This window comes from Bos javanicus, chromosome 8 (assembly GCF_032452875.1).
Source record: "Bos javanicus breed banteng chromosome 8, ARS-OSU_banteng_1.0, whole genome shotgun sequence".
Taxonomy (NCBI): Eukaryota; Metazoa; Chordata; class Mammalia; order Artiodactyla; family Bovidae; genus Bos; species Bos javanicus.
In genome coordinates, this window is record NC_083875.1 from 110836001 (window position 1) to 110858995 (window position 22995).

The following is a 22995-nucleotide window of genomic DNA, read 5'->3' on the forward strand; positions in this document are numbered from 1 at the left end:
TTAGCATGTTATCACTCCCTCCCGCCCAAAACCACAACGGAGTAAAATGCATTGATAAACAGCAAAAAGGGCATCAAGGAACACTAGAAACATCTTCAAAAGATGTATTTTTTATTTTTCAAAGGAATAATAGTAACAAAAAATCAAGAGATCTTATTAAAAGAATTTATTCTTAGTATAGGGAACATAATTTTAAGATTGCATATTACTTGTTTTTCAAAGAACATTAAATATCCAAGACTTTGAAAGTAGAATCAGTAGGGAGAAAAGGAACCCTCTCTCCCCAAAAAAAAACCCGAAAAAAGGTGAGGGGGCAGGGATGAAAAGAATTCAGAAGCAATTTGGTTCCATTTTAGTTAAAGTGAATTTTAAAATAAGACAGAGAGTAAGTCCATGAAATTTCTTTGGGAGGAGAACAAAACTTCCATCTTCTTGCAGAGACTAAGGCAGTAAAAGGAATCTGAGAAACATCTGATTCAATTATGACTAAGTCTGCCTGCTTTCCTGGTTTTACATTGAGTTTCAACGCGGAAAGACAACAAATGTGGGTGATAAAGTTACATTAGACACTCCATGATAGTTCTGGGGGGCGGGAGCAGCTCTGTTTTGAAGAATACAGATGGAGTCAAATGCCTTAGGAGAAATTTTGGTCAATAAAGGGTCTAGGCTCTGGAAGAAGTCATTCTGCTCCTTCCACTGCTGTTGTGGAAATAGGTTTCACGTAGTACGGACCTTCACTCAGGTAAGTTCTGAGCCTCAAGTAATTTGGGTTCCCAAAGATTTCTGCAATTGTCTTGGAATTGGCAAGTGCTTTCACCAGTTCATACTTAGCATCCTTTGAAGCTTTGTCATGCTCCACGGACCGATCCATCACATACTCTACAAAACCTGGACTGTTAAACATAAGCTTCTGAGCCCAGGGTTGGTTTGCAATGGCCTGAAATGGAAGGGGGAAAAGAACACAATTCCTCTGAGCCTTAAGAAGTTAGGTGTGTTAATGGAATGGCACAAACCTTAGAAAAAAATCTGGTAACACAAATATTAAAAATGTTACTTTTTACCTAAGTAAATTCCTCCTAAAACTCTAACTTAAGAAAATACTCAAAATATTTTTTAAAGTTTTGTATACAAACATGCTCATTACAGTGTGAAAGGTACACTATAAATCCCTTATAGTGGGAAGATGGGTTAGTAAATTATGGTATCTAGCAATAAAAAATTAAAAATTAAGTATATATTAAGAATAATGTTTATAAAGATAGGTAAATCTGTTATATGAAAAAAATAGATCCAAATTACACACATGGCATAATTACAACGATGGAAAAATTAAAGACTAGAGAAGAAAAGACTACCCTAAAGAAACTCGTTCACGTGCATAAGAGTGTATTTTCGAGAATGTTCATTGTAGCATCATTTGTGATAGATGCTATCTAAATCTTCATTTACTGGAGAATGACACATTGCGGTTACACAATGAAATGCTGATGACTTTCCAACTGCCTCTTCTAGTACAGACAAATCTTAAAAAACAATGCTAAAGAGAAAAACCAAGTTGCAGAATGATATGAAGAGCATGATAGCATTTGTAAAGTTCAAGAATATTTGAAATACTGTATTTTAAGGATATATGCATAAGCAGTAAAAGTATGAAATCACACACACACTTGTAAACCCTGAACTCATGACAGTGCAAACACTGAGAACGAGAGGCAGCGGAAGTGAGTCAGGCCGCGGCAGCAAGGTGTGACCGTGCGTCTCAACGTATCCCCAATACACAGACAGACTCTAACACCAACGCTGACACCAGCACTGAGACGAAGCACACCAAACAGGTGTGCTGTGTGCTTTAAAAACCTGCTACTTCTCAATCTTTTCCAAATTTAAAAGTAAATAATAAGCAATTTTTATAATTAAAAATGTTTTTTAAAACCTCACTACTATATTTTAACAAGGAGCAATCAAGTTTACAGCCTGTCTCTTCCCTTCAAAAGGTGCTCCGCAGCCCATCAGCATCAGCATCAGCTGGGAACTTGTTAGAAACTGAGGATCTCAGGCTGTGTCCCAGAGCCGCTGGCTGAGACTCTGCATCACAACAAACCTTTCAGTGTGAGAATCATCAGCCTGTTCAACAATATTTGAGGATAGGGGGGTTTGAAATAAAAACAGCTGCCCCAACCAGTAAATCAAAAATTATTTCTACAACTATGGCTGAATAAGTGAAGCATAAGGTAGAAGACTAGGGGAAAATAAAGCAATAAAGAGAATGGGCTTCCCAGGTGGCTCCATCAATGAAGGAGATGTGGGTTAGATCCCTGGGTGGGGAAGATCCCCTAGAAAAAGAAATGGCAACCCGCTTCAGTTTTCTGGCCTGGAGAATCCCATGGACAGAGGGGCCTGGCGAGTTACAATCCACGGGGTCACAAAAGAGCCAAACGCGACTTAGGGACTAAAACAAGAATACCAGTGCAAGAGCCAAAGTGCCCATCACAGTGGCTACTAACAAGAGTGAAACGGTCTAAAAACTGCATTCTTGAAGCTGGCAGGTATTCTGTGTTCTTCAAGACGCAGACTGTCTCACATCCTAGAGGACGCCTTCCCTGTCTGGCCGCCCCCTCTCCTATTCCTTCCCTCTCCAGGCCAAGCATGCTACCTGAGATGCCATTGATAAGATTACTAAAGGGCGTATTACCACATTTCCACCAGCCCAGGGAACCACAGTAAGTGCTGAAGCTACAAAGTTAAATCAGATATGGTTCCTATTTTTCAATAAACTCTGTTAACAGGTCAACAAATAAACATTTTCAACAAGTGTAATAAATAAAACACAGAGGCATAACCCTCACCACAACTATTACAATTAACTATGTATTTACTGCCCAGGTCCCTCCACAGACAGGGAGCTACACGAAAGGAAGGCCTTGTCTATTTTGTTCACTGTTACATCCCCAGAACCTAACACAGAAGCTCAATAAATATTTGCTGAATAAATTAGGAAATGCAAAGTAGGAAAGTCAGCACTGCTGAAGTCAACCTTATGAGTTTGGGCAAAGCTTGCTGAAAAGATATCTGAGCTAGCCCTTGGAAGAATAAATAGAAGTTAACAAGCAGAGTCAGGGAAGAGCGCTGCCTGCAGAGAATGTGGAGAAGGCGATGGCGCCCACCCCAGCACTCCTGCCTGGAAAACCCGTGGACGGAGGAGCCTGCTGGGCTGCAGTCCATGGGGTCGCTAAGGGTCAGACACGACTGAGTGACTTCACTTTCACTTTTTACTTCATGCATTGGAGAAGGAAATGGCAACCCACTCCAGTGTTCTTGCCTGGAGAATCCCAGGGACGGGGGAGCCTGGTGGGCTGCCGTCTCTGGGGTCGCACAGAGTCGGACACGACTGAAGCAACTTAGCAGCAGCAGCAGCAGAGAATACATGAAGGTCCAGAGATATGATGGGAGCAGTCTCTTTGTCACCAGAGCATCCAGGACCAAAAGGGAATGGCAGGAAATTAGGCTGTGGGAAGACCAGGGCTAGGACAGTAAGGGCTTGCTTGATGGCAGGTAAGGAATCTGGAGTTAATTCTGTGATCCCAAACATTTGCCACAGCACCTAATAGCTTTCACCGAAACCATCTGTTCACACATTTGTCTCCCTCATTAGTCTGCGCTAACAGCAGGGGGCAGAAACTTATGGGCTTACTGTAAGTACTCAAGTGTTGAAGGAGCAGAGTCCCAGAAGGGCCTCTGGAAAAGAAGAGGCTGCCTACCGTGAACACTTTTAAGGCAGCACAGTGTAGTTCAGGAAAGGGTTGATTACTGATGCCACGGAAGAGCTCCAGTGGGTCCCGAGATAAAGAAGAAAACCAGGACTCTGTCATCCTCAGGAGGTCGTCAGTCTGCTGCTCAGGCTACATGAAACAAAAGGAAAATCTCAAGACACTAGGAAGTGAGGAGACCTGGGTTCAGATCACAGCCTGCCATCAACCAGCTGTGTGGTCTCTGCCAAGTCTGGAGCACTCTTCCCCAAACACAGCCCTGACTTCCCCAGATTTGTTTTGGCTTGCTTTTTAATTTTGTTTTGATGGGGTTGATTAAGCAATCTCTAGGGTCCTCTCCAGCTCTAATACTCTATGATTCCACTTTAACTTAAAAAATGTCACTAGTCATATAATGAAGGATATCTTCTTTCACTAAGAGTGAGAAAGATGGCATTTATTTGGTCGAAATTTAGAGTAAACTAGTATTATACAGATTCATTCTCCCCCAAATATTCCACTGTCCTTTGTTAATTTCCCAAACCACTTACTGGTAAGTAAAAAAGAGATGACAACGCATCCAAACATCTAATCTTGAGCTCTGTTGAGGCATTCTTCGCTTGATATCCTATTTTCATGAGCAAGCGTTCAAAGCGAGTTCCTGTGAAGAAAAACAAGATACTTTTTATTGTGGTAAAATACATGTAACATAAAATTTATCACTTTATCCATTTTTAAAAGGATACATTCACATTGTTGTGCAACCATTATCCCACCCACCTCTAGAGCTTTATTATCACCTCAAACTCCACTCATTAAATAACAACTTCCCTTTCCCCGCTGCCCCATGTCCCCTGGTAACCACTATTCCACTTTCTGTCTCTGTGATCTGACTATTCCAGGTACGCTGTGTAAGTGGAATCACACAGAATTTGTCTTTTGTGCTGGCTTATTTCACTCAGCACTGTATCTTCAAGGTTCCCCGTGCTGCAGTAGGTGTCAGAACTGCATTCCTCTTAAAGACTGAATGACTCTCCTTTGGATGTGTATGCACCACGTCTGTTTATCTGCTCATTCATCAGTGCCTTGTTTCTACCCTTTGTGGTTACTGTGAGCAATGCTATTAATGAGCACAGGTGTATCTATTTAAGTCCCTGCTCTCAATTCTTTTGGGTGTATATACCTAGAAGTGGCATCGCTGGGTCATATGGTAATTCCAGGTTTAGTTTTCTGAGGAACCACCATAGTTTCCACAGCAGCTGCACCATTCTATATTCCCACCAGATGTGCACACGCTTCCCATTTTTCACATCCTTGGTATTTTGTCAATACTCATTTTGTTTAAAAAAACAACAATACAATAGCCATCCTAATGGGTGTTAAGTGAACAATGAGATCTCATAATGCAATAAAAGTACAGAGATCTGGGATCAATGGACCTGGATTTGAGTAGCAGCTGCCCCACAATCTGAATGATCTGAAAAACTTTTCTCAACTTCTCTGAGTTTCAGCTACTTTATCTGTAAAATGAGAGTGACAGCAGTGTGTTCTCTGCACTATTGTAGCAGGATTGTATGTTACAGGTACAAGCACCTAGAAAAGGACATATAACATGGACACTAGCTATGAAACACAACAGCACATGTACTAATAATTTTTAACATCTATTTCACAAGGGCTTTAACAGTGTTGTGCATCTTTTGTGTGTGTGGAATTCACAGTACCTGCAAGACACCCAGGGATGTGCCAAGAAAGTATCACTCTTGGCATAAAATCTTGTAACATATTTTTGTTTACCTTCCTTGACATATAAATATTAAACAAACGTGTCTTTTCATTAAATATGAACAACCCTGAGAAATATTAACAGCTGTTATGCTGTTTTTATATATGAGGAAAATGAAGCCGCGAGCAGTGAAGTGAGTACGAGAAGCTGAAAAAGCTACGTCAATGTTAGAACTGGGACATAAAGCCAAGTCTTTCTGACTCCAGACTACAGTCTCTGTACCATGAATACTACTTAAGAAGATGTAGAAGGGAAACAGTATTTGATCCAGCCAAGCTAAAAAAAAATTCAGTAATAATTATGAGACTTTTTAGGGGTTAGTCGCAGGTCATGGTAAGAAGACTGTCCTATAAAAGCAGCTTCTACAACGAACTTAAGCATAGCAGCAAATAATTCTTATTTTTAAAAAAAGAGCGCCTTAAAGAAAACCAAAACAAGTCATACCAACCTGTTTTCTGTAAAACTTGTTTTCCTTCAACATTGGATCCCAGAATTCCAATCGTGTCCACTGCTACACCAATCATGGTGGGGTCTTGACTTTCTGTCATTTCAAAGACCTTTTCCATAAAGATAGGATAACGCTCACAGATCTGTTGAGGACTATCCATTATGGCCAGGTTTCCAAAGAACTTCACAAACCCTGAAGATATTTAGAAGAATGTATTTTAATAGAGAAAGAAGACAACACAGATTGTGGGCCCCACATTTTCTCAGGACAGTAACAACCTTCAGGCCAGAAAGCGGAGAAAGGTTATGGTGCTGTGCTGCCCAGAAATCAGACAGGCCACGAGAAGATACTGAAGGATCTGTGGGGTCCTGACGGAACAGAGACCCAGGGTGTCAGCTGATCTGAGTCTGAACACTGAAGCACTGTCATCGGAAAAAAGGAGAAGAGAGAACGAGGACCCGTGGAATCAGAGGAAGGCAAGTCTGGAGTCATTTTCAGGAAGAAAATTTTAAACAGAGATGTTCATCAATGAAATAAGCAAGGCTCTCTAAAATAAACCTTCAATTTCTGAACGTGCTCAAGAAAAAGTAACCAACCATGTCCTACAATAGAATGACTAGAACAATTCTATATTAAAGACTTCAACTCAAGCTTTGACAAATCTGTGAAACATACTCTAAATGTCATTCTGGTAGTTTTATTTATGACTCTTTTGGCTGAGGGTCAAGGGAAACATCCTAATGCTCTAAATAGCAACATTTCTAGAAAATCAGAATCAGCAGCATGTGGCTCCCAGAGCAATAAATTCCACTTCATTAAGGGTCCGTGGGCATCATTTAGAGGAAACTGGCTCTAAAGAAAACAATTCTTGGCTTCCCCTGTCAAAGATTAATTCTGAATCAAAACACAGGCTGTCATTTCCACAAGTATTTCTTACCTGGCAAATAGAAGCTAGAGAAAGGGTCTGCATCTGCCCCAACAATTATGTTAGAAATCTGATCAATGACTCCTTCTTGAGCAAGGTACTGTCGTCCATGATGAGTACAGGCCAGCGATGTCACCATTTCTATACAGGTGGCTCTGAAATGCCAAGGTTTTGCATGTGACTGACAGTTTATAAACTGTTTTCATACAGGTTATTTAATTCTTCCCACCAAATGTGAAAGGTCAATGATCCTGGATCTCCTTTTCAGATGAGGACAGAAGGATGAGAAAATTGTAACTTGTCCAGAATCACAATCGTACTGTTTTTCCAAGACAGTTATGACTCAAACCGAGCTCTTCTGATTCAAGGCCCACAGCTGCTGCTTGTTTCCATTATGACACAACCCTCCTCAAAGAGTTTCTAAACCTGTGTTTTATTTTGAAATGTCAAACATGACTTTTTTTTAACACAATTACCTCTACCACATATTTAAAAAATAATTCTTTGGTATCATTTAAAGCCTAACCATGAACGAATTTCCTCAATTAACTAAAACAAGTATTTTTATAGCTGATCCTAAGGTACATTAACTGACTACTTGCAAGTTTTTTTCCTATGTCACTAACTCTGATACTAAGTTAAAGAAACTTAACAAAATAATTTCCTTATTGTGAAAGCTCTGAAACAATGTAACTCCAATGCTTTGAGACAGGGTTAACTGAGGACTGGCTTATACATGTGAGTTTAACAAATTCAGTCACCTTTAAAGAACAAAGGACAATCAGAAAATCATTTAAGAAAAGGAAAACAAAGTCCTGTGTACACAAAGGTAACTATAGTACTCTTATAATAGCAAAATATTTGAAACAAACCAAGTGTTTAAGAGTGAGGAGGTACTGGTAAACTGTGGACTATCCAAGGAAACACTTGGCAGATATCAAAGGGGACTCAGGGAGGAGTAGGGAGCTGGGAATAGAAACTGGAATTAACATTTCTCAATGTAGAGCCTGTATCAGCCATTGTACTGGTCTCTATGGTTAATTCACTTAATCCTCATTTTCAGAGTTGTCATTGACATTTAATGTTGTAAATGACAACATTTACAGAGTTGTCATCAAGTTCAGTTCAGTTCACTCAGTCGTGTCCGACTCTTTGCGACCCCATGGACTGCAGCACGCCAGGCCTTCCTGTCCATCACCAACTCCTGGAGTCTACCCAAACTCATGTCCATTGAGTCGGTGATGCCATCCAACCATCTCATCCTCTGTCGTCCCCTTCTCCTCCTGCCCTCAATCTTTCCCAGCATCAGTCTTTTCAAATGAGTCAGCTCTTCGCATGAGGCAGCCAAGGTATTGGAGTTTCAGCTTCAACATCAGTCCTTCCAATGAACACTCAGGACTGATCTCCTTTAGGATGGACTGGTTGGATCTCCTTGCAGTCCAAGGGACTCTCAAGAGTCTTCTCCAACACCACAGTTCAAAAGCATCAATTCTTCGGTAATCAGCTTTCTTTATAGTCCAACTCTCACATCCATACATGACCACTGGAAAAACCATAGCCTTGACTACTAGACAAACCTTTGTTGACAAAGTAATATCTCTGCTTTTTAATATGCTGTCTAGGTTGTTTATAACTTTTCTTCCAAGGAGTAAGCGTCTTTTAATTTCATGGCTGCAGTCACCATCTGCAGTGATTCTGGAACCCAAACAAAGATTCAGCCACTGTTTCCACTGTTTCCCCATTTATTTGCCATGAAGTGATGGGACCAGATGCCATGATCTTCGTTTTCTGAATGTTGAGCTTTAAGCCAGCTTTTTCACTCTCCTCTTTCACTTTCATCAAGAGGCTCTTTAGTTCTTCTTCACTTTCTGCCATGAGGGTAGTGTCATCTGCATATCTGAGGTTATTGATATTTCTCCCGGCAATCTCGATTCCAGCTTGTGCTTCCTCCAGCCCAGCATTTCTCATGATGCAGTCTGAATATAAGTTAAATAAGCAGGGTGACAATATACAGCCTTGACGTACTCCTTTTCCTATTTGGAACCAATCTGTTGTTCCATGTCCAGTTTTAACTGTTGCTTCCTGACCTGCATACAGGTTTCTCAAGAGTCAGGTCAGGTGGTCTGGTATTCCCATCTCTTTCAGAATTTTTCACAGTTTATTGTGATCCACACAGTCAAAGGCTTTGGCATAGTCAATAAGGCAGAAATAGATATTTTTCTGGAACTCTCTTGCTTTTTCGATGATCCATCAGATGTTGGCAATTTGATCTCTGGTTCCTCTTCCTTTTTTGAAACCAGCTTGTTCTTTGCAAGGAATGATGCTAAGGCTGAAACTCCAGTACTTTGGCCACCTCACGCAAAGAGTTGACTCAATGGAAAAGACTCTTATGCTGGGAGGGATTGGGGGCAGGAGGAGAAAGGGACAAAAGAGGATGAGATGGCTGGATGGCATCACCGACTTGATGGATGTTGAGTTTGAGTGAACTCCGGGAGTTGGTGATGGACAGGGAGGCCTGGCGTGCTGCAATTCATGGGGTCGCAAAGAGTCGGACATGACTGAGTGACTGAACTGAACATCTGGAAGTTCATAGTTCACGTATTGCTAAAGCCTGGCTTGGAGAATTTTTGGGCATTACTTTGCTAGCGTGTGAGATGAGTGCAATTGTGCGGGTAGTTTGAGCATTCTTTGGCATTGCCTTTCTTTGGGATTGGAATGAAAACTGACCTTTTCCAGTCCTGTGGCCACTGCTGAGTTTTCCAAATTTGCTGGCATACATGTTGTTGTCATCAAGGAGATGAGGAAAACTCAGGTCCAGAAAGGTTACAATAATCTAAGGTCGAACAGCTACTAAGTAGTAGAGATGCATGCAAACCAAGTCTCTCCCTCATTTTTAAGAGTCCCAAGTTTTATTCTGTCATGCTGTAGTGCTATTACTTAACAATATCAAAACATATGCGTGTTGGGAATTCTCTGTTAGTCCAGTAGTTAAGAGTCAGCACTTTCACAGCCTAGGGCCTGGGTTCAATCCCTGGTCAGGTAACTAAGATGCCACAAGCTGCACAGCATGGCCAAAAGAAACAAACAAACAAACAAACAAACAAACAAAATATATATATATGCACATGGATTCCCTGGTGGCTCAGACAGTAAAGAATCTACCTGCAATGCAAAAAATCTGGGTTTGATCCCTGGGTCGGGAAGATCCCTGGAGAAAGATGTGGCTACCCACTCCAATATTCTTGTCTGGAGAATTCAATGGACAGAGAAGCCTAGTGGACTATAGTCCATGGGGTTACCAAGAATCAGACACAACTGAGTGACTTTCACTTTACTTTCCCTGGTGGTACAGTGGTTAAGAATTCACCCATCAATGCAGGAGACTCAGGTTCAGTCCCTGGGTCAGGAAGATCCCATGGAGAAGGAAATGGCAACCCACGCCAGTGTTCTTGCCTGGGAAATTCCAGGGACAGAGGAGCCTGGAAGGCTATAGTCCATGGGGTCACAAAAGAGTGGGACACAACTTAGTGACTGAACCACCATATATGCGTGCGCGCTCGTGCACACACACACACACACACACACACACACACCCATGTGCATGTTAACATGTTAAGCAATACAAAATGACAGTTGCCATGTGGTTGGCACCTTCTAAAGCGCACACAGGCCTAAGGACAGGGAACAGTCATTCAAAAGGAGCTAAACTGTCATGAAGGGCTTTGCTAAGTTCCAGTATGTTGTGATTGCGTAAGGTCAGCCGTGTTCTAAACGCCCCTCCTTCAGGACATACATCAGTCAGGAGACTGCAACCTGAGCATAGGATCCAGGCAGGGGAGGTCATGCTAAGTCCTGAGGTTGTCTCCTGGCCCTCCAGAAGAGGACATTCTGCTTTAAGAACTTCCTCCATCAACATACCTGACCAGCACATCCTCACCAGTCAGTTCTCGGAGGAGCTGGGTTACCAACCCACTGGTGGTACAGCAGTTCAGAGACTCTGGTGACACAGAAGAGATCTCCACAATCAGCTGAGAGAAAGAACAGAAAAGGCAGAAAGGTGAAAAGAGCACCAAACTTGTTTGTTAGATGGCATTTAAGTTAAATGCAGGGCTAGGAAGTATATTATACACTGGCACAAATTACATCTATACTTAATACAACCGAATTTTTAAAAATCCGTAATTTGTCTCCACAAGTAGGACAACTTTGTTGAACTCATAAGAAATTACTCTGGCACAGAAACACTCCATATACCTGGGCATATCTTGACTTTTTCAAAAAGAAACCATTAATTGGGACAAAAGCCCCTGTCGGTAACAACAAACAGATTGTAAAAATCATTCATTCGTTCATGTATTCTATCCGTCAGTAATTCCCTTACTCATTCAATAAGCATGTTCTGAGCGCTCAGCGAGAGATCTAGGACACCAAGGGTTTTAAGCAGAGGCACGACAGAATCGGATTTCGACTTTTAAAAGGTCATTCTGACTACACGTGGCAACAGACTAGCAGTGACAAAACAAACCGGCAGACCTGTTTGGGTGAAAATCCAGTGCTCCAGGTGACAGACACTGAGAGCTTAAGACCGGGGCTGTGGCAGCTACACCAACGAAGAGAAGTGCATGGGTTTGACTAAAACTGACGCAGTGTGATGACTGAATGGATATGTGGTATGGAGGAGATGGCCTCAGAGAATGAGCTGGAGGTCCAACATCCAGCTGTGTGGACTGTGAGACAGGGTTGATTTGTTGCTGCTGTGTGTCTGAGGTGAATGGACAGAATCAGGGCTTTGTTTTGAACATGGGCACAGCCTAGCTTGCCTTCACAAACCCCAACAATTAAAAGTTCAATAGAGGTTAAGGACTCAGGACACCAAGAAGAAATGGCTATATAAAAAGAAGGAAAACTAAGATTCTTACCTGTTAAGACATGCAAAGACTGTTCTGAAGAGGGAGTTAGACTACAGAAGGTTCATTTTGAATACACAGTCTACTAACTGAATGGTCTTGGGTAAATGACTCCATTAATAGCGAGATTAATGATAATGAAGTATAGAGTTTACTGTGAGAATTGAAGACAATATAGATGAGAGGATTTAGCACACTGCTCAGTGCAAAGCTTCTTCTTATTACCACTAGTACACTAATTTTTTCAAAGTGTAATTTCAAAGGTATCTCCTCTATCATATCAATAGTACTTAGTGAAAGTGAAAGATGCTCAGTCGTGTCCGACTCTTTGTGACCCATGGACTATACAGTCCATGGAATTCTCCAGGCCAGAATACTGGAGTGGGTAGCCTTTCCCTTCTCCAGGGGATCTTCCCAACCCAGGGATAGAACCCAGGTCTCCAACATTGCAGGCGATGTAAATATTTTTTATGTGACTGTCTCACACACTAGGCTGGGAGTTCACCTCTACATTGCTAGCGCCTAGTATAGGACCTAACACAGACTATAGACTCAATAAATACATGTCAAATGAGCCACCTTGCCTTTTTATGTCAGCCCTACCGCATTCTGAACTACAGGCACCAGAGAGTATGCTTTTAGTCTTACCTCATACACTCTATACCGAACAATGTCATTTGTTTTCATGACACTTTTCAAATCATCCAGCAGATTACTTTCAAATAAAGCCTCCAGTCCAGCTTGGGTCAGTGATATTCTTGACAGGGATTTAATGGCCTTATAAGGAAAGAAAATATCTCTTAAGTAGTCAAAATGCCAAACTGTATTTTCTACTTCCTAAGATTGAAGTGAAAATTAGTGTATGGAATGCACCTTATCCAAGGAGCATTCACTACATTTTACGTATAATTACTTATCATTGGAAAAGATACACTGTATTTTCAATAGAAAATAGAAACAGTTTCCTGTCAAGCAACCCAAATAACTTATGTAAGCTCTCTGATGGATAATTTAGACATGTGTATTCTAGAAATAAAAGGGGTTTACTAGCTTTTTTTTTTTTTTGACAACCATTTATTTATTTGATCCCATCGATACGAGGTTGCAAATTCAGTTACACAAATCATTAATTCTAAACCTTCACCTCTCAATCCAGAAGGCCTTTCTGTTTTTTAGGACATCGTCACTGCATGTAGCTGACTCACCGTTTTAGCTACTGACAGATTCTCTCCACCAATACAATAAACAATTTGTTTCAGTAATTCAGCATTATTTAGAATCTCAGTAACAGCATCAGAATTTTCAACAATCCTTCCAACCTGAAAGGAAAAAAACAATCAGAAATACTCTTCCAAGGCTGGGCAACATGGAAACACATGACAGTCAAATTTCCTTAGTGTACAGTTATTTTAGGAGTTACTGACTATAGCCATGAGTCATTAAAAATTCCAAATGACTCAGATTCATTAAAGTCAAACACACAGATGGCACAGTCACATCTTTGAAAGAAAAAAGCAAAACAGGCGAGTTGAGGTTTGAGACGCCTCAGTGAGTGAACACAGTACAAATCCGAGTTCTGTCGGCTTTCAGTGGTTAATCGAGAGAGCAGATTAAATAACTTCTTTGAGCCTAACTTTTTGTCTGTCAAATAGGAATGCAACAATTAGCTGCAGGATCATAATAAGGATTAAATGAAACTTAAATAGGTAAAGCCAGAGTGTCTGCAAGGAAATGGTTAATGGGTAACTTGATACCTTCCCCTTTTCCTGAATAAATACTTTAGAGGAAAAAAGAACAAACAGTAACTGAACATCTCTTGGATAACTAACGGCTCAGCTTCTGTCCCTTCACGATAATCCTCAGCAGCAGCTCTTCACCCAAACAGCAGCAAGTTTGGTTACTAGGCTGGTAAGAGTTACTGTCAGTTTGTTGGAATAGTGACCTTTATAATAGTACTTCATTCATGCCACTGTAGTAAGACTTACCATGGCAATCTTTTTTTTAAGACTTGGGGCTCCTTGGAGGAGAGAAACAGGCTTTATTTAATAGCTTTTGTATCAGGCATTTTACCATATACTAACATCATATGGTAAAACGTCTGACAAAAGCAACTCCATATTTGACGAAAAACTGATTCAGATGGTGCTTACTGGAACCTCTTCAGCTTGCATTCCCCATTTATAATCAGCTACACACACTAGACTAGACAATTCTTACAGATAGAGAGAGCATGCATTTTCTTCACCTCTCTGCCTCTGGCACCCAGCACAGAGCCTGGCCCAGGGCAGATGGTCACTAAATGTTGATTCCATTACGTGCTAGTGAAATATTCATACCTGGGACAGAGTGAGGATTTTTACAGAATCATTAGGGTGAGTCAGTCCTCTCTGCAGGTCAACCCTGAGGTTCCGGGCCACATGAACGGGCTCCAAAGCTTGCAGCAATCTCTCCAGAATGGATACACACAAAGTAGTCTGTTCCCTAAAGGAGACACCATAGATCTCATCAGTTCCTGTCCCACCAGGTAGGAAGTAACAACCTCATGCTAAAGGAAATCAGTCCTGAATATTCATTGGAAGGACTGATGCTGAAGCTCAATCCTTTGGCCACCTGATGTGAAGACCTGACTCACTGGAAAACACCCTGATGCTGGGAAAGATTGCAGGTAGGAGAAGGGGATGACAGAGGATGAGATAGTTGGATGGAATTACCGACTCAATAGACATGAGTTTGAGCAAGCTCCGGGAGTTGGTGATGGACAGGGAAGCCTGGTGTGCTGCAGTCCATGGGGTCGCAAAGAGTTGGACACGACTGAGCGACTGAACTGAACAACCTTAATATCTGATACCACGCTTAATAAGGCTCTCCTCCGCACAGAGACAAGACCACTTCTACTAATTTATTCAACATTTACTAAGTATCTATTATGTACTATGTTTGTGCTAGGGATGTATCAGATCAGATCAGATCAGTCGCTCAGTCGTGTCCGACTCTTTGCGACCCCATGAATCACAGCACGCCAGGCCTCCCTGTCCCTCACCAGTGAACTCCCGGAGTTCACTGAGACTCACATCCATCAAGTCAGTGATGCCATCCAGCCATCTCAGCCTCTATCGTCCCCTTCTCCTCTTGCCCCCAATCCCTCCCAGCATCAGAGTCTTTTCCAATGAGTCAACCCTTTGCATGAGGTGGCCAAAGTACTGGAGTTTCAGCTTTAGCATCATTCCCTCCAAAGAAATCCCAGGGCTGATCTCCTTCAGAATGGACTGGTTGGATCTCCTTGCAGTCCAAGGGACTCTCAAGAGTCTTCTCCAACACCACAGTTCAAAAGCATCAATTCTTTGGCGCTCAGCCTTCTTCACAGTCCAACTCTCACATCCATACATGACCACAGGAAAAACCATAGCCTTGACTAGACGGACCTTTGTTGGCAAAGTAATGTCTCTGCTTTTGAATATGCTATCTAAGTTGGTCATAACTTTCCTTCCAAGGAGGAAGCGTCTTTTAATTTCATGGCTGCAGTCACCATCTGCAGTGATTTTGGAGCCCAGAAAAATAAAGTCTGATACTGTTTCCACTGTTTCCCCATCTATTTCCCATGAAGTGATGGGACCGGATGCCATGATCTTCGTTTTCTGAATGTTGAGCTTTAAGCCAACTTTTTCACTCTCTACTTTCACTTTCATCAAGAGGCTTTTTAGTGCCTCTTCACTTTCTGCCATAAGGGATATATATATATATATATATATATATATATATAAAACATATATACTCGCTAAGGCTAAGATATATTCTCTGATCTCAAGGAGATCATTTAATGGAAGACACAGAAAAATAGGCAACTATAATCCAGGTAGATAAAGGCTAAAGGTTAGGGCTGGAAGCTGAGGGAGCTCAGCAAAGAAGATGGGGTTCAGGGAAGACCTCCCAGAGGGTAACACCTAAATGAAACTTAAGAAAACATGGGAGTTATCTAAGAGAAGTGTTCCAGGCAAAGGGGGTGTGAGCACAAAGGAACACACAAAGGAATGAGACAGTGTTATGCATTCAAGGAACCACAGGTCACTTGGTATGATGGGGTGGGAGAGAAGTGGGGAGAAGGATGAATGACAAAAAGTGAAACAGGAAAGATGCACAGAAGCTGGGCTCTGATAGGTCTTTCACGTGCTGCTATGGAATTTAGCCTTTTCCTAGAAAGCAACGGAAAGCCATTAAGTGGTTTTAAGGCAGAGAAGGAACACAATGAGATCTGACTTGTAGAAATCACTGCATCAGTTTGAGAGAAAAACTTTCAGTTAGAAGTTATTTGATGGTGAGAGGTGATAAAGGAGCAAAAACGAGGAAGTAACAGTGAGAAAGGAGAAGAGGGAAAAGATTCAAGAGCTATTAAGGAGGCAAATTAAGCAGAACTTGATGACCACCAGATGCAGATAGAGGTGTTTCACGAGTAATTTCCTTGTCTCTTAATAGGCCGTACAAATAAATGGGCACTCATATACTATTAACAGGAGTATACAGTTAAACTGTGCCTGTGTAAAAGGGAATTAAGCAATATAGTAATACACGGCTCCACAGATGGCACAGAATCTGCCTGCCAATGCATGGGACACAAGAGACACGGGTTCAGTCCCCGGGTTGGGAAGATCCCCTGGAGAAGGAAAAGGCGACCTGCTCCAATTTTTTTGCCTGGAAAATTCCATGGACAGGGGAGCCTAGAGGGCTAGAGTCCTTGGGGTCGCAAAGAGTCAGACATGACTGAGCACAGCAACACACAGCAATTCAAAGCAAATGAACATATCCTTTCAACTTGGTGACTGCACTTTGCACAATCAAGCCCAAGAGAGTAGGTAATTTTTTTATTCTCAAGATAAGTCAAAACGTATGTCCACACAAAAACCGTACACCAATGTTCATAGACCCTGCTTGCCAGGGGCTGGAGGAGGGATATGAGGGGGAAATAGAGTGATTGCCAATGGCTACAGGTTTCTATGATTAAGCCTCTGACTGTGTGGATCACATAAGAATGGAAAATTCTTAGAGAGATGGGACTACCAGAGCACCTTACCCGTGGTCAGTTAGAACCGGACATGGAACAACCGACTCGTTCAAAATTGGGAAAGGAGTATGACAAGGCTGTATACTGTCACTCTGCTTATTTAACTTATATGCAGAGTTCAGTTCAGTTGCTCAGTTGTGTCTGACTCTTTGGGACCCCATGGACTGCAGCACACTAGGCTTCCCTGTCCATCACCAACTCCCGGAGCTTTCTCAAACTCATGTCCATTGAGTCCGTGATGTCATCCAACCACCTCATCCTCTGTTGTCCCCTTTTCCTCATGCCTTCAATCTTTCCCAGCATCAGGATCTTTTTCGATGAGTCAGTTCTTTGCATAAGGTGGCCAAAGTATTAGAGTTTCAGCTTCAGCATCAGTTCTTCCAATGAATATTCAGGACTGATTTCCTTTAGGATAGACTGGTTGGATCTGCTTGCAGTCCAAGGGACTCTCAAGAGTCTTCTCCAACACCACAGTTCAAAAGCATCAATTCTTCGGTGCTCAGGTTTCTTTGTAGTCCAACTCTCACATCCATACATGACCACTGGAAAAACCATGGCCTTGACTAGATGGACCTTTGTTGGCAAAGTAATGTCTCTGCTTTTGAATATGCTATCTAGGTTGGTCATAACTTTCCTCCCAAGGAGTAAGCATCTTTTAATTTCATGGCTACAGTCACCATCTGCAGTGATTTTGGAGCCCCCAAAAATAGTCTGTCACTATTTGCATTGTTTCCCCATTATTTGCCATGAAGTGATGGGACCGGATGCCATGATCTTAGTTTTCTGAATGTTGAGCTTTAAGTCAGCTTTTTCACTCTCCTCTCTCACTTTCATCAATAGGCTCTTTAGTTCCTCTTTGCTTTCTGCCATAAGGGTGGTGTCATCTGCATATTAAGGTTATTGATATTTCTCCCAGCAATCTTGATTCCAGCTTATGCTTCTTCCAGCCCAGCGTTTCTCATGATGTACTCTGCATATAAGTTAAAAAAGCAGGGTGACAATATACAGCCTTGACGTACTCCTTTTCCTATTTGGAACCAGTCTGTTGTTCCATGTCCAGTTTTAACTGTTGCTTCCTGACCTGCATATAGATTTCTCAGGAGGCAGGTCAGATGGTCTGGTATTCCCATCTCTTGAAGAATTTTCCACAGTTTGTTTTGATCCACACAGTCAAAGGCTTTGGCATAGTCAATAAGGCAGAAGTAGATGTTTTTCTGGAACTCTCTTGCTTTTTCGATGATGCAGCAGATGTTTGCAATTTGATCTCTGGTTCCTCTGTCTTTTCTAAATGCAGCTTGAACATCTGGAAGTTCATGGTTCATGTACTGTTGAAGCCTGGCTTAGAGAATTTTGAGCATTACTTTGATAGAGTATGAGATGAGTACATGCAGAGTATATCATGAGGAATGCCTGGCTGGATGAAGCACCAGCTGGAATCAAGATTGATGGGAGAAATATCAATAATCTCAGATATACAGATGACACTACCCTTATGGCAGAAAGTGAAAAGGAACTAAAAAACCTGTTGATGAAAGTGAAAGAGGAGAGTGAAAAGGTTGGCTTAAAACTCAACATTAAAAAAACTAAGATCATAGCATCCGGTCCCATCACTTCCTGGCAAACAGAGGGGGAACAATGGAAACAGTGACAGACTTTATTTTCTTGGGCTCCAAAATCACTGCAGATGGTGACTGCAGCCATGAAATTAAAAGACGCTTGCTCCTTGGAAGAAAAGCTATGACAAACCTAGACAGCATATTAAAAATCAGAGACATTAGTTTGCCGACAAAAGTCGATCTGATCAAAGCTATGGTTTTTCTAGCAGTCATGTATGAATGTGAGAGTTGGACTATAAAAAAAGCTGAACACGGAAGAACTGATGCTTTTGATCTGTGGTGTTGGAGAATACTCTTGAGAGTTCCGTGGACTGCAAGGAGATCCAACCAGTCCATCCTAAAGGAAATGAGTCCTAAATATTCATTGGAAGGACTGATGCTGAAGCTGCACTCTTTTGGCTATCTGATATGAAGAACTGACTCACTGGAAAAGACCCTGATAATGGGAAAGATTGAAGGTGGGAGAAGGGGACAACAGAGGATGAGATGGTTGGATGGCATCACCAACTCAATGGACATGAGTCTGAGCAAGCCCCGGGAGTTGGTGATGGACAGGGAAGCCTAGTGTGCTGCAGTCCATGGGTCAGACATGACTGAGCAACTGAACTGAACTGAGAAAAGATCCTGAAGCAATATATAGCCCAGAGAAACAGAAAAATATCTAGAGATTGCCAAGTCAATATACAGAGAGTTATTCCCACCAGTTGCACTTGGTATCTACTACCCAATTTCCAGTGACACTGTTTTCTAGAGTACTGTTCCTTCCAGCAAACTACCTTCCCCGAAGACCTTATTCTTCAAACTCCACTTCATTTCAGTCCCATTTGCATTCCTGGTGTTAACTTACAGTGTGACCAGTGAAAATCTCTTCATCTATGATATAAAGTGGCTGGACTAGTTGGGCTGTCTAAAATTTATGCATCTTTTATTTGGCACATATCATATTATGTGCTGCACCCTAGGAGGGATGCAGAGATGAACAAAATATGGCCCCTGTCGTCAAAGAATTTACAAACTAGAATGAAACACATATGGAATTACAACATAAGACAAAAATATCAAGTATCCTTAAGAGAAATAATCATAATGTCCTTAAGGAGATCTGAGATCTGTCACTATAACTGGAGTGACCAAGAAAGACTTTTTGGAGGGGAAGGCACTTCATCTGGGCCCTAAAAGATGGACAGATTTGGAGAGAAGGAAAGAAGGTATTTCCGTTAGTACGACTGGCATAAACAAAGTTAGAAAAGTGCCAAGTCATGCTTAAGGAAACGTAATTAGCGCCACACGGTAGCTGCAGCAGGTGAAATATGTGTAGAGTGGAGAAAAGTGATGAGGCTGGAAAAGCAGGGTGAAAATAAACTGTAGGGGTCCAGATCCAAGACTGACAAGTCCTACTTTTACACCAAAGGCACTGGGAAACCATGGAAAAGCTGGGAGTCAAACAACCTGAGAAGTTCACCGTGGTTGCAACATTGGAAGAACACACCAGAAAAGTAAACTCAGGGATACTGAGAAACCAAACTAAGGCAACAGGTCTAGCAAGAGGGAGAACACGAGGGCCTGAAATAAAACGGACATATAAGAGGGATTTAATAAGCAGGTCTAAATGATGTTGACTAACAGAATTAATGGAAGGATAACACAAATGAAAAAGAGAGACCTCTTAGAAGGTCAGAGCCAAAAAAGTCCTCTGAAATCATCCAGTCTTGACTCAGTGATTCATTATCTTTTCAAGAAAGAAGGTCACTTTTAAATTTCTGGATCACAAACATTTTAAGTCTTTTAGGTTATCAGATGATCAAATACAAAGCATTTAAAAATCAAATACTACAGATGTACATAAAATTAAAAGTAAAATGCCTTCCTACCATGCTAAGTTCCATTTCCATATTAATAGCTTCTGATGTACCTTTCAGATATTTCTAATGTTACACTGGCCAGTGTTCATGTGGGTGTGAGAGGGTTGTAATTCTTTTTTAAAAATTACATATAATGGATTTATAAACTCCAACAATTTTTTCATTCAGCAATATATATTAGGGATCTATGTCCATGTATATAGAGAGATAGATGTATCTACTCAATTTTTCTAACAGCTGCATACTGTTCCATGTCATATGTCATAATTTAAGAATCTCCTTTTAATAGATATTCAGGTTGTTCCTAGTTGTTTGCTTTTTGCTGTCAACTTCTGTTGTGAATAAACCTGTAGATACAGTACATTTTGTGTGTGAGTATACCTGCACGTTAATTTCTGTAACAAGAATTACTGGATCAAGGGTACGTGAATTTAAAATATCGACAGAGCCTACCAAGCCGCCAGGATAGGACCTCTGCTAAAGAGGAGAGAAAAAGTCAAGGACTTGGATACGCGTTGGAGGAGCCCTCCCTATAGATAGGCACCTTGCGTTTCGCCTCCTATTTCAAGGATGAAGGCAGCGAGTCCAAACGACGCTCAGGGGCACACCTCAGAGCCTGGACTTGAACCCCGTCTCTTGCCTCTCAGCGCTGGATCCTTCCTCTCTGAAATTTCATCTATTTTCAGCCTTCACTGAGACTGGGAAAAGCCTCCCCCGTCACCACCCCCCATCCCCGGCTCCATACTTGGGGGTGTCATTCTCCCCCGCTCAAGCTGCAGGGTCCTCTCACCGATGGTTCTCGTTGAGGAGGGAGAAGAGCGGCCCAAGGCGCAGTTCCGCCGCTTGTTCGCGGAGCTCGCTGAGCGGCACCGACTGCAGCAGCGACTGCAGAGCGCGCAGCTCCTCCAGCGGCGCCTCCAGCCGCGAAACCTCCCTCAGCAGCGCCAGCGCCTGGGCCGCCATGATGCCCCCTCCCGCCAGGGTTCGCCAGTCAGCCCGCCCCGCTCCTGGTTCGCGGGGCGCTTCTTCGAGCCTCGCGAGATCTGCCGGGCGCAGCCTCCCTTCCCTTGAGTTTTGGCTGAGCCCAAATCGCCCCGGCCGCACCAATAGCATTGCTCAGCTGCCGGGCCGCGCGCGTTCGGGAGCTGCCAAGCCTCGCGATACCGGGGCTCACTGGGGTCGCTGCTAGTTACGGGGTGGCAGCTGTGCGTCATCATGGGTGCCACTCAGTGGGCCCGAGTGTCTGGTCTGGTTGCTTCTGTCGCACTGAGAGCGAAGGCTGGGTCAGTGTGCGGCAAGCGGAGTGGTGAGAATGAGAACGAACCAAAGGTTAAACGGCCTTGTCATCGGCCCCCTGGCTCTAAAACCAGGCTGTGGTGGAGGCTTAGGCCGCCAGGGTGGAGCGGAGGCGGTGAACATCCTGCTTCCCGGCCAAACACGTATTAAGAGGAGGCGAAGGGTCAGGTCTCTGGAAGATGAAAATTCTCGAGAAGCTGTAAGAAGGCGTGAGTAACACCGACGTGGGGCCGTGCACACCCTTACGCAAAACGAGAAGGCCGTCGGGGCCAGCATGGAGAGTTTTTCGCGCGTCTGCTCCTAGGTGCTGTGCATTCCCAAGGATGTAAACATCGAGAAGATGGAAACTTCAGTTAATCTTTTGGGTCTAGGATTGGGGGCGGGGTGGGGGGCGGCGATCGCTAAAGGCTGTCTGCAGCCAGGCCAAACAGGTTTACTTGCAACTGTGGAAACCACTGGCAAGGACAACCCAGATGAGTTTTCACGCGAGCAAGGGGTGGTTTGAGTTTAGAAATTACTATAGACTGCGAAATTCGAGTTTGATGGAAGATCCGTTAAATACCCAGTCACCACCCACGTATTCCAAGCAACTCTAGAAACTGATCAGAGCTAGAGGCTTTAACCTCAATAGGTCTTCACCATCAAGGAAATGAGCCTGCTTTGGAAGTGCTTGCCTTTGTGTACTTTTGGGGGAAAAGACAGAAATCCGGGAAACTTAGAGGACGCCAAGGATAGGATTTCCCTTACATTTCGTGCCAGTGCCGCAGGTGACAAAGACCCCAAATTCCACTTGTTTCATGAAAAAAGATATGCTTTCTTGTTTTTCTGGCCATCACTAATCTTATCGTTAACAGCTACCCTCATTTTGGATTGGCTCCTTAATTGTTTTATTCTTTGAGCCTGAAATTGTTTAACTCCCCCAAATCTTGCCTTCAGAGTAGGCTAATAGTGTTCCCAATCACCCAGACTCATTATTCCTTGCTCATCCCAACGTTGTTACTATGTTTCTCTGTCTGGAACGCACTAGCTATCTTTAGCCTTTGGATCAGAGTGTAATTGAAGCATTCATGGGGTACACCAAGCATATGTTTGACCATTTTGCCCATGGTATTGGAAAAAAAAAACAAAAAACCTTTGCTCACTTTAAAAGAAACGTGGCAACAATTCAGCATTGCTGGCACTTTGGTAATAAAAGAGGTGATGGATGATAAACCAGATGCTCTTGATAAAGCTTGGTGGAAGCTTTGCTATGTATGCATGTTTCCCTGGAGCTAAAGAAGAAGCTGAAAAAAAATTCATAGTCTGCAAATTGGATGGGCTTTAAATTCATCAATATGAAACTTAAGTCTCAAG

The 22995-nt window shown here is 42.5% G+C and overlaps 1 protein-coding gene across 1 annotated transcript; it reads right to left on the reverse strand.

Annotated features, from left to right (window-relative positions):
• Positions 1-94: 94 nt before the first annotated feature.
• On the reverse strand, positions 95-22749 carry PSMD5 (proteasome 26S subunit, non-ATPase 5). Its single transcript, XM_061426688.1, has 10 exons — positions 21137-22749; positions 14149-14293; positions 13018-13131; positions 12461-12589; positions 10824-10933; positions 6918-7060; positions 5981-6172; positions 4298-4407; positions 3759-3899; positions 95-937 (listed from the first exon to the last, which is right to left on the reverse strand). The coding sequence occupies exons 1-10, from the start codon at positions 21457-21459 to the stop codon at positions 680-682; spliced, it is 1665 nt and encodes a 554-aa protein (XP_061282672.1). The 5' UTR covers positions 21460-22749; the 3' UTR covers positions 95-679.
• Positions 22750-22995: the final 246 nt, after the last annotated feature.

Excerpts from the sequence above, each read along its gene's own strand:
- PSMD5 (XM_061426688.1), bottom strand. The coding sequence starts at position 21,459 with ATGCTATTGGTGCGGCCGGGGCGATTTGGGCTCAGCCAAAACTCAAGG. Across the intron at positions 7,061-10,823 it reads GGTGAGGATGTGCTGGTCAG|AGCCACCTGTATAGAAATGG; the intron begins GTATGTTGATGG and ends TTGGCATTTCAG. Across the intron at positions 938-3,758 it reads CTGCCTTAAAAGTGTTCACG|GCCATTGCAAACCAACCCTG; the intron begins GTAGGCAGCCTC and ends CTTCCATTTCAG.